We start from the raw sequence: 15,898 nt of genomic DNA on the forward strand, positions 1-15,898 counted from the left end.
GAGCTGCTCCAATTTACCAAAGCTCCATTTCTGATTGAGTTTTTTGGTATGGGGAATCACGCTTACCCTGGCTATAATCCAATGCTCTATTCATTAGGGATATGGATACTCTTTCCATTTTTTGACATTTTTGAATTGAGCTTCATCCAATTTCATAACAAATATAAGTTTTCCTTCACAATCTACTTTTTGCATGTTATAGTATCTCACCATAGCAGATTGAACTTTTTTTAATACTCATCCAAATGTTACTAAAAACATTATACTCAAAAGAAGATTTTTTCTTATGCTTTTTGTATGGCATCATTTCTTCTATATGATAGTACTCTCCAAAATGTTCGGGTATTTCTTTGTTTAACAGATTTCTTACTTTCCCAACATTGTGAGGCCTAGGAAATCCAAAAGCTTTAATCTTGTAATACTTTAGGACCTGAAACCAGGTTTTAGAGATGGCCCGATAACCCCTTCTACTGAAGCTGATGATTTTCTTATTTTAGAGACGCTATTTGGTTTTCAAGTTCTCAGATTCTTGTTGCATTCAAAGACAAAGCAGTTTTGAGATATTGGATGTAATGTGCATGATCAATGTGTAAATGAGATAGCCTGGAACTATATCCTAGTAAGCCATCAACCCCATCTCCAACAAATCTCATCAAATCATGAGGTGTGTGAAAAGATGGATACCTTCCAGTGCTGGGATCCGATGGATATAAGCTCCCATCTGTCCATAGATCAATGTGTTTCTTCCCTTCGTTGTAAAGTTGTTGTGCTTGATTTGCAGTTGTAAGTGGTCTTTGATAGACACTCCGCGTAGTAGCATATTCTTGGCTTCGCTTAATGTTCAAGTGAAACTTGTGGTTATCACTAATGGAAGATGTATTACTCATTGTAAGTAATGAACACACAGAAAGTATAATGGAGATAACGTAGTAGCAGAGCTTTCAACATCAAAAAAGAAGAGAGAAAGCTCGTGAAAGGTCAGAGAGAAAAAAGAGAGATTGAGTGATTCAAAAGTGGAAACAATTATTTGCCGCCAAGTGAACGGTAAATGAGAATAAATTTCGAGGTAAGCCACAAAAAAATGTGATGAAAATGATATCTTTGTTTAGATACACTTTAAATTGCGTAGATAGGTTTTAAATAACCAAAACGGCCAAATTTGGAGCCATTTTGATCATCAACGGCTCTGCTAATTAGTAAGTTAACCAATTCCTTACATAACCGTTTTTAAGTCGATTTTGGCCCTAATGAGTACCTACCTTCTTATCCATTAAAAGCTAGCATTCTTTTATTACAAATGGCTCAAGGAAATTCCAAATTAGTTAAAGGATTATATTTTATGAATCTTAAGTTAAGCATTACTTCACACATATTTTTTTTTCTTTGAAATGGGAAAGATTTAGACCCTTGTAGCACAGATTAAAGCTTTAATGAAACCTGAGACTTTTTACATATCTTTTGTAATCTTTAAGTGTTGAAAATCATGCAATCCTATTGACTGTAGTGGATAAGATATCACTTCGGATACACTTGGAGTCACATGGGGATAGTCTGGCACGTAGATCAAGCAAGGAATCAGCTATAAATCCTAGAAGCCCTAGAACTTGACCAAATGTGTAGTGGACAAGCTATAGGTGGCTCAAAGAACCTTACCTAATTGAATTAGCAAAGTTGGGGGCTTGCTCCTACAACAAGGGGGCAGTTTCTAGTAGGGCAATTGCTTGTCAAAACCTATAAAAAGGCCTAGAGACCTCACTCTCACACACATGGTGTTGGCTATACTCTACTACACTTGAGGCATATACTTTTCTCAAGACAAGCACATCCACAAACAACTTTGAGATCAATAAATCGAGAAGTAATCAAGTGTTATTATGAAAATTTTTATATGGGTACTCTATGCAAATATGCTAAGTCTTTCTTTATGTTAAAATCTCTATTCATTACACATTTTGTTGCTTAAACAAGAGTGATTATGTCTATCACGTTCCATTGATTATGCATGTACAAACTTAATTGAATAGTTATGAATGACAATTATGGTCTCGTTATGCATAATGCATCATTATGAAATTGCATTTAAGAAAAGTAATGACGAGCTTAATTTGGTTTGGTAAAATTAACTACGATGAGAGATAAGACCAACCCTTCACTAGTGGTTCATGCCTAAAGCTACAAGTGTAGCAAGGGCAATGTCCACTGGTTAAAGCTACAAGTGTAGCAAGGGCTATGTCCACTTGTTCTTTCTGTCTATGGAATTAGGATTGAGCATTCTGTCCTTCATGTTGCCCCCCTTCACAACCTTTTGGGAATCAAAGTAAGAAGACCCTTCTCAAGTGTGTACTAGAAGGCATCATTAGACCTTTTAGTGAACAACTAGCTGTTCACTTTTCAAGATACTAGTGTGAAGGAAATAAGAATGCCATTAGATGACAAAAGTGGAAGGAGATTTTGTCATCAATCTATTCAACGCCCAAGCTCAGGGTATGGTCACGCGAGGCTTAGTTATTTGTAGGCCTGCAAAGCTCTTACTACAAAAGGTGCGGCAATGCAAAATATCACCGGGAGCAGCATATAGTGAGAGGAAGATGGAGGCACAGACATGAGAGAGAGAGAGAGAGAGAGAGAGAGAGAGAGAGAGCGCGAGGGTTGACCGGCACAAAAACCGCTTAGTTTGAAACTATGCCAAAAAAGACATAGTAACAACACTACGTTGGTGAAAAGTTGCACACTGTCAGGCTTGGTCGGCTCTTGTAACGGATAACTAAGCTTTGCGTGACCATAGCCTTATTATGTTGCAAGCTTGGAGGAATGATTCAAATTGGCCCGAATTGAATATGTCTATCATAACCCCTTCTCATTGAGAGGATCCTTTGCTTTGGGGAATTGATGCATACTTTTAATTAACTTCACTTTCTTAAAAACAAAGAAAAGTGAGTGAGTTACCAGTGTGCAGTCAGACACGTGGGCATCCAAAGAATCCAGGAGCCCGCGTGTGATAGGGGTCTTATTTTGTTTTAAGGGGAGCCGCCGGCCATTAGCTGGTGCAGCTGCCTCGAGGGGATCAGCTTCCATTTGTCCATTTCCTTCCCTCTTGGGACTTGCCGCCTTCCACAGCAGCTCATGCAACCCCAAATTCCAATCTCAGCTCTCTCTCTCTCTCTCTCTCTCTCTCTCTCTCTCTCAGCTCTCTGTGTGTCGCGGATGCTGTGCTGATCCGCTATCCGATCCTCCCCACCCACCGATCGAGAGTTTCTATTACGGTGTAATTTATATAACCAGGCGCTGTGCTGCAACGTCCGGCTGCTAGATTCTCGTGCCCGGCTGCAGGCACGTAGTTACTTGTGCCGGTACGTGAAACTGCACTGGTTTGAAAAGCAGCTGGAGGTCGAGGAGGAGCGCCATCCATCGAATATGCAAGCGCATGAGCTGCCTGCTGTGAATGCAGTGTTAGTCACTATACTAATTTTGGTGTTGAGCAATGGCATAATGATGGACATGAGGGCCATGGCAGGCATCACAGAAGATAGGGATGCTTTGATAGAGTTCATTAAAAGTGCGGATCCCCGAGGTTTGATGGCAAGTAATTGGAGTGGCAGCAACCCCTGCGCAGATGCATATGCTTGGGATGGTGTGAAGTGCAACAAGGGTAGGGTTTGGAATGTCATCCTGGAAACCAAGCAGCTTGGAGGCCATATATCTCGCGACGGTGGACTTGCAAAGCTCGACCAACTCAGAAAGATCAGCCTCAAGAACAACATGCTCTCTGGCTCCGTGCCGTCTTTCAAGAGCCCCTTCTTGAGGTGCATATGGCTGAGCAACAACAGCCTCTCTGGCTCCATTCCAGACATCTTCTCTCATACTAGACGATTCAATAAGTTGGATGTGTCGCATAACACCCTCACTGGAAAGATTCCCTCCTCTCTCACTTCGATTGTCAAGCTCAACACCCTCTTGCTGGATGACAACCAGCTTACCGGCAGCATTCCCCCCTTAAACCAAGGCACTCTGGCTACCTTCAATGTCTCCAATAATCGCTTGAGTGGCCGCATTCCAAGCACATTCAAGCTGCAAAGTTTTGTCGCTGATTCATATATGAACAACCAAAATTTATGTGGGCCTCCCCTTTCCTTGTTATGTAAGAGAAAACAGGCTATGTCCACCGTGTTGAAAATCCTTCTGATTGTGGCCGTAGATGTTGTAGTGTTGTGCTTCATGTCTTTGCTGGCAGTGTATTGCTACAAGAGGCTACAAAGAAAGAAGAAAGCTTCAGCCTTTAAAGGAGGGAAAGAGCCGGTGAAGGCCAGTGATTCATCCATCATGAGCATGGAAGAGACGGGGACGACATATGATAAAGCTAGTAGGAATGAGGAGATGACAGATGCTGAAAAAAGCAAGCTTGTAGTTTTTGACCGACCGGGGCGCTTGTCGTTTGATCTGGAGGAGTTGCTCCAAGCGTCTGCGGAGATGCTAGGGAAAGGGAGCTTTGGAACTGCCTATAAGGCACTGTTTGGTGGGCCTAATGGCCGTTCCGCAGTGGTCGTGAAGAGGTTACGTGACATGCAAGGGGCTGGAAAAAGGGAGTTTGATAGGCAAATGCTAGTGTTGGGCCAGCTTCAGCACCCGAATATTGTCCCCTTGCTTGCCTATTACTATGCCAAGGATGAGAAGTTTCTAGTCATTGAGCATGTAGGCCAGGGCAGCCTCTACTCCATTCTCCATGGTAAGCTCAGATATTTAATGTAAGTGCACTCGCATATATACACACCCACATGCATTGGCATGTCATGTGGGATCAGTGCACTATCCTTGTAAATATGTCCATTGCAAACTTCAGATTCGAGCTTTTGAGCTTCTTCTATGCACAACAGGAATTCGTGGTCCGGATCGCACAGCATTGGGCTGGGATGCGCGTCTCAAGGTTGCAAGGGGCGTGGCACGAGGAATGGCATATCTGCACATGGCCATCAAGTCCCAATTAACAAGCAGTATAGTACCCCACGGCAACCTTAAATCAAGCAACATACTTGTGGATGAAGGAATGGTGCCCAAGGTTGCAGATTTTGGCATGGTGCCCCTCTTGACCCAATCAGGGGCACAATGCATGGCGGCCTTTAAAGCTCCTGAGTACGCTGCAAAGAAGACCATCACCCCTCTCGCTGATGTGTACAGCTTTGGCATCATCCTCCTCGAGCTCCTCACTGGAAAGCCAGCCACTTCCCTCCAGGTTAGACAACTCCTCCTCCTATTTATACATAACCAAAAGCTTGCGCTTCTCCAAGTTATGCTAAATTAACAAACAATCTACATACATAAGATCCGCACGAGAGAGAGAGAGAGAGAGAGAGAGAGAGCATGCATAAGATTAACACTGGGTGTGGCTGGGCGGGCGGGATCAAGGCTAGGGCACGTATTAATTTTGGAATTTTGGGTGCCGACATCAAATGCCCCTCTTGGCTCTCAGGACGTACTCAAGCATTTCTAAACTGAAGTAATCTTGGGTATCTCACGTACGTGACCCCATATATAATTAACACGGGTGTGGGTGGACGGGCGGGATCAAGGTTAGGGCACATATCAATTTTGGAGTTTTGGGTGCCAACATCAAATGCCCATCTTAGCTCTTGGGACGAACTCAAGCACCCAAGATTTCTTCTAAACTGAAGTAATCTTGGGCATCTCAAGTAGCTGATCCCGTATATAATTAACACAGGTGTGGATGGACGGGCGGGATCAAGGCTAGGGCACATATTAATTTTGGAGTTTTGGGTGCCAACATCAAATGCCTCTCTTAGCTCTGGAGACGTACTCAAGCACCCACCCAAGATTCCTTCTAAACTGAAGTAATCTTGGGTATCTTAGATTATTGTAGCTCTGTGCACTTCAAAAGCTAGGCAGCGTGACATGATGTGAGTTGCTCAATTGCATCCTCTATGTGGTTGTGTAGAAGAGCTTGAAGCTTCACCATCGAGTTTCTTGTTCTTCTTTGATCTTTTTCCATCGCATTTCCTATCGTTAAACTGGCTTCACATCATGTACTCAATCTATGTCAAAAGCATCACCATGACATATGCAAATGTTGTGTAATGTGAGGCATGGTACCACTAGATCAATAGATGATGGAGAACATATCTTTAACAAGACCTGAAACGGGCATGAAACCTAGTCTTTAGTGCATGTCAAATGGTTCCTCAATTGGCATTCTTGTAGTGAGTTGTATGAAATTCTAGTGGTACTTATTTTGCTGCTTGATATGGGTGAAAGCATGTTAACCTGGCATGCTTTTTCATGTCCCGGACAATGCTAACTAGCACAATTTTGACATATGCTAACTAGTACAATAACTTGAGCTACATCTCCAAGATCTATGACATATGATATATCAGTAGAAAGCACTTGAAACAAAGAATCCAAATGTACAACCTCCGACAAATTTTGATATTATTTGTAAAAAATTTACCGGACGCCCAACTTTTCGAAAATGTGTTAACTTGAAACTGCTAACTAGCACAAAAAGCGCGACAGGTTAACATGCTTTCACCCATATTCGTTTTTGCGCATTTTGAAGGGCCTTTGAAGGGGACCAAAAAATAGTGGTGCTACATAAACACAATCGTTCGATATACAATAATTGTCTAGCTCATCCTTGCCACATTCTTGACCAAGCTCATTTTTCCCAAAATCCAAGGAGTTGTTGATTGACCCTGCCCATTGAGCATCATATATAACTAACTATATGTAACAATTTATTAACATTGTCCCTTCTAACAAGATTGAGTGGATCCTCTTGCTTTATCCCACGTTTTAGTAGCTCTCAAAAGCACAATGACATGCCATCTATTTAGATATCAGCATAATTGCACCTTGTAAGTTTACACACATTCTATGTTTGTTAGTGAAGGGACACATGCAATGGTATTTGGTAAGTTAAATCACTTCTAGCCTAGAAAGACAAGCAAATGCATTTTGAAAATAGAAGCATGGAATACTAGAGTCTTATTCTTGTATGATAACAACAAAACGTTAGGTGCATTTTTCATCACTATGTAGATTAGGGAGGATAAAATAGAGAATCATTTATGGCATTAACATGCTAAATAGTACTTAATAACACAATAGAGATTGGAGTAGTGTGTAAACACAAAATGATAATTAGATTGATTGAAAGTACAATGATACTTAATAACACAATAGAGATTGGAGTAGTCTGTGAACACAAAATGATAATTAGATTGATTGAAAGTGAGTACAATGAGACTCATTATATAGAGCTAGAGTAGGTATCTCTTTTGGCACCATAAATGACATCATAAGAGGTTCCAAATCACCTCAGATCCACTAGAGAACTCGTGGGTATTCTTTTAGGCCTTTTTTATGCACTCTTATGAAATTTAGGCGAGTCTACACCCTCTGAAAATGCCCCTCATGGGTACCCACCTACACACTTAAATTTCTTTTTCACATGCTACCACATGATTCTTGTCATTCTTGTCATCTAAGAATCCAATACACAAGGGGTGATATATACCAAAGCATATGATAAAGACCATAAAGCTAACAACCCTCTCCTTGGGGTTTAAGCTATGATAGTTGACAACTCTGATATACTTCAATCCAAGAGTATCCTTTTAATTTAGTTTGCCATGCGTGAGACCTAACCTCGTTAAATTTTTCATTGCCTTTCTCTTCCATCGTGTAATTAGACAAAGACTAGATCATCGCCTAGATGCATATAATGACACACATTGTTATGTACGTTGGATTCTGTCACAAAGGTGATGTGGCACGTTGGCTTGGACATGTGGCATGTCCTGGACATGGGGCAGCAGAGCACCCACTCTCTCTCTCTCTCTCTCTCTCTCTCTCTCTGAAAAGCAGGTCCGCCAAATGCACCGTCAGGCAGTGTATGAAATCCCGTGATCTGCGGCGTGATTCGCGAAAGCTGGCTGATGTGGCATGCTGTATGGAATTTTGCATTTTGCACTGGGAAAAAGCAGCTAAAAATCCTACACAAAGTTGGCTAAAAATCTTACGTTGAGGAGTTTTTGAGTTGCTTTAATTAATTAAGCAAGGCTTGTGAGTCAAAACTACTTTATTTTAATGCTTTTCAAAGGGTAGCTTTTGAGGCTTTGCTTTTTGCATCCCTTGTAATGAATAAATAAGTGGATAGGACTCCCACTTTGTAGAGCATTTGAATGCAGAGTCTGAGAGTGAGACCCTCCCACTCCCTTGTACTTTGAGCAAAAATTTACCGAAAGAGGCGCCAGTCTTTGGGGCCAATATCTCTAGGCACGGAACTCCGCAGGGCCATGTCGAATCAATTGTGAACTGTGAACTATTTTGAAGTGAATCTTTACTTGGAGTGTCCAAGTTTGTTACAATGGTATCAGAGCGCGGCCGATTTCTCTTCTACCGGACAATTCGATCCTTTTTCTCCCGACACTTATGGATTCAAACAGAGATGAGTCGACTTCCTCTGCATCTAGGAATGCGGGAAAAGATCATGAAGAAGATTCCCACGAGGAGTATGACCCCTCTCGGCCTACTCAGGCGGAGATTGAAGCGATGAAGCATCGATAATTGGTTGACGATGTGACAGAGATGATGATCAACATTGCGAAGGATCCGAAATTGACAAAATGTTTGACACAGACATCCTTCGATGAAGTGCACTCTCAGTGGCAAAAGGCCACAAAACCCCCCTCAAACCGGCACTCAAGAAACCTCCTACTCCGAGGATGTTTACGGAGCAAGAATTAGAAGAGGTGGTTGATACACGGATTACCCAGCTTTTTGACGCAACCAACAAAACCAAAAAACATGACAAAAAGCTGAAGAAATAAATTGACTTCTCGGGTTATTTGGGTCGTCAATCTGCTTTTGCCTCGGCAAGAAAGCAGAAAAAGATTGTCAAATTTGAAGGAGTATCCAGCTCTTCTTCTTCTACTTCCCTTCTTCTTCTTCTGACAGTTCTTCTAGCTCTTCTGACTCGAGCGAAGAAGACAAGAAAGGGAAAAGCGAAGAAAAAAGCAAAGCTTCAGAAAGAGCAAGAAAAATGGCAAAGAAGCCTAAGTTTCACCCAGTTTTTGATAGTTCTACAGAGGACTCGTCTTCAGATAGTTCGGACTCCGATGATCACAGATTTTATGCAAAGAAGACGAATTTCTATAAAGCCAATCAATATGACTTTATGAACTAAAATTCTCAATAATATGATATTGATTTGTTCTTGACTTGTCTAAGTGCAGGAACTGATAGATGAAATGATTGCAGCATTTTGGTGTGAAAGATCTCGATAGACATGGTTGCAATAAGGATCAATCAATCGGGTATCTATGAGGTCCCGAGTGGATCTAGATGCGATTGCTAAATACGTTGCCGATTAATCATGGTCTGAGATCCGAATGAATTTTTGAATGTGATGTCTTGTGATGTCAATTGCTGTCTTGTTATGTGACTGTCAATTGGTACATGTACTAGATGTGTGTTCCTAGTGCGTCAGTACTAACAGTTCATGTTTGCTAAGACAGTTTACGACCTATGTCTGTTTTTCAGGCGTAATCGAGGGCGATTACAATGCTTTCAAGAGGGGGTATGTCACAAACTGGTGACGTGGCATGCTGGCCTGGATATGTGGCATGTCTTGGACATGGGGTAGCAAAGCACCCACCCACACACTCCCGGGAAAAATCAAGCCCACCAAATGCACCGTCAGGCAGTGTACGAAAATCCCGCAATTTGTAGCGTGATTCGCGGAAGCTGGTTGATGTGGCATGTTGTACGGAATTCTACGTTTTACGATCGGGAAAAGCACCTAAAAATCCTACGCAAAGCTGGCTGAAAATCTTACGTTGAGGAGTTTTTGTGTTGCTTTAATTAATCAAGCAAGGCTTGTGAGTCAAAACTGCTTTATTTTAATGCTTTTAAAAGGCAGCTTTTGGGCCTTTTCTTTTTGCATCCCTTGTAATGAATAAATAAGTGGACAGAGCTCCCACTCTACAGAGCATCTAGATGCAAAGTTTGAGAGTGAGACCCTCCCACTCCCTTGTACTTTGAGCACAAATTTAATACAAAAAGAAATACCGAAAGGGGCACCAGTCTTTGGGGCCAATATCTCTAGGCATGGAACTTCGCCGGGCCGTGTCAAATCAGTGTGAACTGTGAACTGTTTTGAAGTGAATCTCTGCTGTGTTGCAGTAGAATCTTTACTTGGAGTGTCCAAGTTTGTTACAGATTCAATTGTTTGGATCCAATAGTTTAGGATGGATGTGTGTGTGTGTGTGTGTGTGTGTGAGAGAGAGAGAGAGAGAGAGAGAGAGAGAGAGAGAGAGAGAGAGAGAGAGTTGGCTTTGATTTTCTTAAAAGCCTCTTTGGTGGACCTTGAAGCGTCTTTGAGAGTACTTTGGCAGCTTTGAAAATAACTTGCTTTTCTCCCTGTGAAAAATGCCCCTTAACAATGTCTGTGGTTCTCGAGTGAGAACCTCCCCTTGGCCAGCGAGTGGGATTTGGAAGCCTTGGTGGTCGTGGGAGTGATCCTTAGGTTGGGATTACGAAGAGCTTAGACCCTTTATAGGTGACCCAAGCATGGGAATAAGGTCACGATCCAAGAGTAAAGTGCTTTGAAGCAATCTGTGGTGTCTGATCGATATCCAAAAAGGTGCTTGCATACGTGCAATACTTCTTGCGCACGAAAAATTGCTTAAATTCCACTTTGGCACCTTCTATCATATCCACCCACTCCCCTCAACCTAAATTTAGGTTGGGTTGAACCCACAACCCCTTGAGGTAGCAATGCCTTATAATAAGTGAGCTATACCAAGGCACCACGTGGATGGTTCGTGAGGAATCCTCCAAAATTGGAGCTGTTATGCTTAGCCTCATAAGGTTACACACACACACACACACACACACACACACACACAGAGATAACTTTTTAAATGATGTGATTAGGGGCTAATGAGCTCCAAAACTCAATCTTGATGGCTCAAAGTAAAGCCAACATAGAGGATTTAAAGAATGATGATGGGTGAGGCAACTTGTTCTTTGAATATGCACCCTAACGTGGGTAGTGGAAAATGTTGTGGACGCATCCCATCCAGAGGTGGAAGCAACAAAAATGAGATTGAAATGTACCCTATATTCAAATGCAATAGAGGTTTAAATTAACCACGATGGCAATTAGAGAGAGGTGCTACTTGATCTGGCATAAGGATTTTAATGAGATGATTAGGAGGTGCTAATTACCACTAATGACTCTAATAAAATCTGTAGAGATTAGATAAGAGAGAGAGGATAAAATAGAGAATTCATCACTACTTAATCACACAATAGAGACTGGAGTAGAGTGTAGATACAAAATGATAATTAGATTGATTGAAAGTGAGTACAACGAAGCTCACATTGTAGAGCTAGAGTAGGAATCTCATTTGGCATCATACGTGGCATCATAAGAGGCTTCAAACTAGCCCAAATCCACTCAAAAACTCATGGGCACTCTTAAATAGGCCCTTTTATGCACCGTTTTATTAAGTTAGGTGAGTCCACACCTTCTAGATATGCCTCTCATGGGTATCTACACGCTTAATCTACATGGGTGCCTGTCATGGGTACCTACACACTTAATCCACATGTTACCACATGATTCCGGCCACCTAGGCTTCCAAGAGATAAAGGGTGATAGATGCCAAAGCATAGGTAAAGCCCATAAACCTAACACACTCTCGGTATGGTTCAAGAAACCAACCACAGTTACTTGTAATTAAGCAAAGATTACAGTCAAGCATCTCTTGGCAAGGAGAGGTGTATTTTGGGTTGACTAGTGCCATCCATTTAAGCCAAAAACTCCTTAACCTTTATATAATGCATTGGGCAATGATAGTTGTAGCTTGAGCTTTGATATGAGTCATTTTGCAATATTTCTCCCTTACAAAAAAATAAATGTCAATTGAGTTAGCTAGGTCACTGGGAATGTTGGTTATCTCTTGTGTAACATACAATAAAATCAACAAACATAGGGGATTACTTATGAACTTAGCATCGATGCAAGATGACTGCTTGCCTAATCAACATCGACTCCTCTCATCAATTCTTGACTTGCAACAAGGAATCAAATAGCACCCTTCAATGTTTGGGATGTGCAAAGAGCAACGTCTTAAAATGCAAGTGTACTTGCAAGTAGTTAGGGTAGAGGAGTTGAGATGTTGGCAAGGTAGTAGACATAGTGCAATTACTAGGCTTCAGTGGTTGGCAGCATGTGCATTTTGATATGCTTGTAAATTTGCAGGCAAATGCTTGGCGATATTGCACAACAAATTGAGACACTGTTGGCAGGAGCGGACAAAGTGTTTTGAATGCACAAGATTTTTGGGGGGTCATCTGCAAGCATCAATGTAGTTGGCAAAGGGGACAAGTGAGCGATGACACCTTTTGAGATGGTGTCTTTCAGGGTAGAGTTGGGCCATTGACAAGAACACATGTTGAGAGGTAGTGACCTAGCTTTAGAAGCACGAGGAGATTTGCATAGCCTATTGAGAAGGTAACTCAAGCCACGACCATCAGTTCTGTTGATACCAATTGTGAATAATATGGCTACGATGTATTGTAGCGGCAATAGCAAGCCATGACTAGAGAGAGTAGTGGAGAGATGGAGGTATAGAGAGGAGAATTCCATGGCACATCTAAGAAATAGAAAAAGTCTTTCAACTTGCACACTGTGTCAATGGAAAAGAACAGACTGAGAAACTTTAAAGCACTTCAAATAACAACTGAACTGAAAGAGATGCAGGGCATGAGACGGAAGTGGAGTTCCACCCCAAAAGAGCAATGGGCCCAAACCTTGGTGCCCCTTTTGGTTTTCCTTTATATTGCTTCAACTTAATACAATGTAGGTACTCGCGCTCTGCACTTTCACCCGTAAGAGTGCCAAAGATTGAGCCCTTTGCACATATTTAAATTCCCTTGGCCTATGAAAAGTAATTACATGAAAAGCTTCAAACTCAAAAGCATTTGGTCCTCGAAGCACTACAGAAGCTGCCAAAGCGTTCTACAAAAATCCGTACAGCCGCCATGTCATCATGTCAGCACTAAATCCGAAGGTCTGAGCAGTGCATTGTAAATTTTGGGAATTTTGTACTGCTACCGCCATGTCATCAGCTGCTGCGCATTATTTTGAGTATGTTTTTGCTTTATTTAATATCTTTATGTCACCTGGCCCCATCAAACGGGGTCCCATACATTGGTAAGACTTCGTCTGCTTCTTTTGTTGCTTCTTCTTAGGGTTTAGACCCCTCAGCCAGGATCTGTAGGTTGGCTCCGTTCTTCAGTGGCTTGACATGTCAACAGTTTGTGACATCTTAGGTACTTGAACGATGAACTTCAAAAGCCGTCTATTTATGCTTGTTTCACACAGTGGCGAGAGAGAGAGAGAGAGAGAGAGAGAGAGAGAGAGAGAGAGGTGCGCTTGACTTATCCCAAATGAGTATCTCTTACGGTACTTGGAGGGTGAACTTCAAAACTGTTTATTTATGCTTGTTTCACGCGGTGCAATCAAAGTAGATGATTTGATTTGAATCTAGGGGATTTCTAATTGGAAGTATCATGTAAAGGTTACTATTTCCACCCTTGTGGTAATACGTTGAAGACATAAATAATTATAATGAACCTTTTGCCACCCCTTTGTGCATACATGGCAAACACAATGTTCATACCGGAGGTTTATGAGCTTAGCTTGCATCATTGATTGCAAACAAAAAATTCACTTATTCATAATCAATGAAGTACTCAACAAGATAATGAGAATTTTATTATTACTTTATAATTAAAAATCCATGGAGGCTAAGAAAATGAAAATTAAGTTATAACAAATTTTTCTATGACCAAAATGGGTAAAGAGTTATACATGAAAGTGAAATAGTATATTTTGATGCCTCAATTGGAAGTTGACGATGAGAACATTCAACACATCCGATATAATGCACGTTGTTTTGTTGCTATAATGATCTTGGAAGATTTTTGTGATGACGGTCACGTGCACTAATAACATTTTTCTTAATCTCTTCACCACAATAAGATTGGTCGATTGCATCTTCTGCTTGGATGGGTAGAAGATTTTGAAGCTTCACCTGTACTGAGGTTATTGTCTTCTTTTAATATGCTTCCATCGCTATATATGTTGCCTTCATTAATCATACGCTCAATATTTTTCCAAAGCATTACCATATTGGCAGATGACCCACTTTACCACTCACATGGTTTAGACTAGATCCAATAGATAGTCCCTTCATTAGTGTAATTCTATAAGTCTAAAAAGTCTCTTTTATTGTTGCTTACAATCGTAGGTGAATCAACGGTTTTTGTGCAGCCTATACATTATCAACCATACACAAACTAAGTTGAAGTTTATTAAGCAGCTTAAAAAACACGGGCAATACATCCCAACAATAGGAATGATAACCCAAGTCCTACACCTCGCGGGAGGCGCCGGGGGCGGGGCGGGTTCTACTATCTAGACCGAATGGCATTAGGATAGACCACTAAGGACGAGAAAAACTATTGATGCAAGAACTAATGACACGTACGCATGAGGGACAATACATCCCAAAAATAGGATTGATAAGTAAAGCACCTCACCTTCTATAGCAGCGCTGTCCCATAGCTCTTCAACAGGGGCTATTGCCCAAACCAAATGGTACTAGCTGGATAGGCCATTGAGGATGAGGAAAACTACACAAGCAAACTGAGCGATGAGATAAATAACATTGAGATTTCTAATGAGAAAAACTCAAAGCTAAAGAGAACGGAGGGGGAGGGGGAGGGGCAGGGAGTCGGGGTCTTCCAAGAAGTCAAAGCAAGTGCAAATAAGAAGAATACTTCACAATGTAGAAATCACGTTATCAGGAGTATAATCGTTGTACTTTTGGTGGAAAGCCCATCTTTTTTCTCTAGATGACTATTGAAGTTATTGCAAAGCTCAGCTACCTCCCACCAAAAATCTAATGTCAAAACGAGCATTGAGAAATCAAATGAAAAGAACCGACCAAATTTTAATACTTGTTAGCATCTCCACCTATTTTCAAACAATAAGACTGCGAGTTCTTTGTATTAGGCAATAAAGATCATTCCACAACCTATAAAACAATCTTGTGATGACTAGGAAACCAGGATGTTGCTCCACATATAAATGAAGCACGTGAATCTGATTTTTGTGGCTTTGAAATAGAGCTAACATCCCCATGTACGAGAGAGAGAGAGAGAGAGAGAGAGAGAGAGAGAGAGAGAGAGAGAGGGCAGATGTGTCATGAAGGATTTTAAGTAATGTTTCAGGGAGGAGGAGGAGGAGTGGATGTACAAAAGTTGGTTAGCTCAAAGCAAGAAGTCCCGGCATCTATTCAAGTGTACGATCCAGAAGTGGCAACAATGGAAAATGAAGGGGAGATGGAGGCAATGTTTAAAGTGGCAATGATGTGCATAAAGAGGGAAGTCGAAGAAAGGCCAAGCATGGAAGATGCATTAAGGATGGTAGAGGCCATCCAAATCGTGGAATCACCTACGACGTGGGTTGATATTCAAAATGGGCATACTACTGTGATGATGGAATCACCATGCACTAATTCTTTTGTATCTGATTATAACACCCCTACTCATTCCTTTAGCTCTCATAGATCAAGCTTTCAACATGTTGTTTCACCCTTATAAAAGAATTTTAGGAGTGAACAAATAATAGTGGTAAATGGCATTCATAACCCTATATCTACAATTTCAAGACTAGAAAAATAATAATGGTAAAGGGGTAAATAACCCTATATTTGTTGTCCTAAATTTAATTCACTTTTCCTAGTCTATGCAAATTGCACTTGAAATAATCATTTCGATTTAATCACTCTCCTCCATAATCATGAAC

At 41.2% G+C, this 15,898-nt stretch overlaps 1 protein-coding gene across 1 annotated transcript; it reads left to right on the forward strand.

Moving 5' to 3' along the window:
- The first annotated feature begins 3,150 nt into the window (after positions 1–3,150).
- LOC147421462 (putative leucine-rich repeat receptor-like protein kinase At1g68400) lies at positions 3,151–15,790 on the forward strand. Its single transcript, XM_086503288.1, has 3 exons — positions 3,151–4,723; positions 4,872–5,227; positions 15,322–15,790. The coding sequence occupies exons 1-3, from the start codon at positions 3,415–3,417 to the stop codon at positions 15,691–15,693; spliced, it is 2,037 nt and encodes a 678-aa protein (XP_086359414.1). The 5' UTR covers positions 3,151–3,414; the 3' UTR covers positions 15,694–15,790.
- Positions 15,791–15,898: the final 108 nt, after the last annotated feature.

The sequence above is a fragment of the Adiantum capillus-veneris genome, chromosome 27 (assembly GCF_014529385.1).
Source record: "Adiantum capillus-veneris isolate H3 chromosome 27, ASM1452938v2, whole genome shotgun sequence".
Lineage (NCBI taxonomy): Eukaryota > Viridiplantae > Streptophyta > Polypodiopsida > Polypodiales > Pteridaceae > Adiantum > Adiantum capillus-veneris.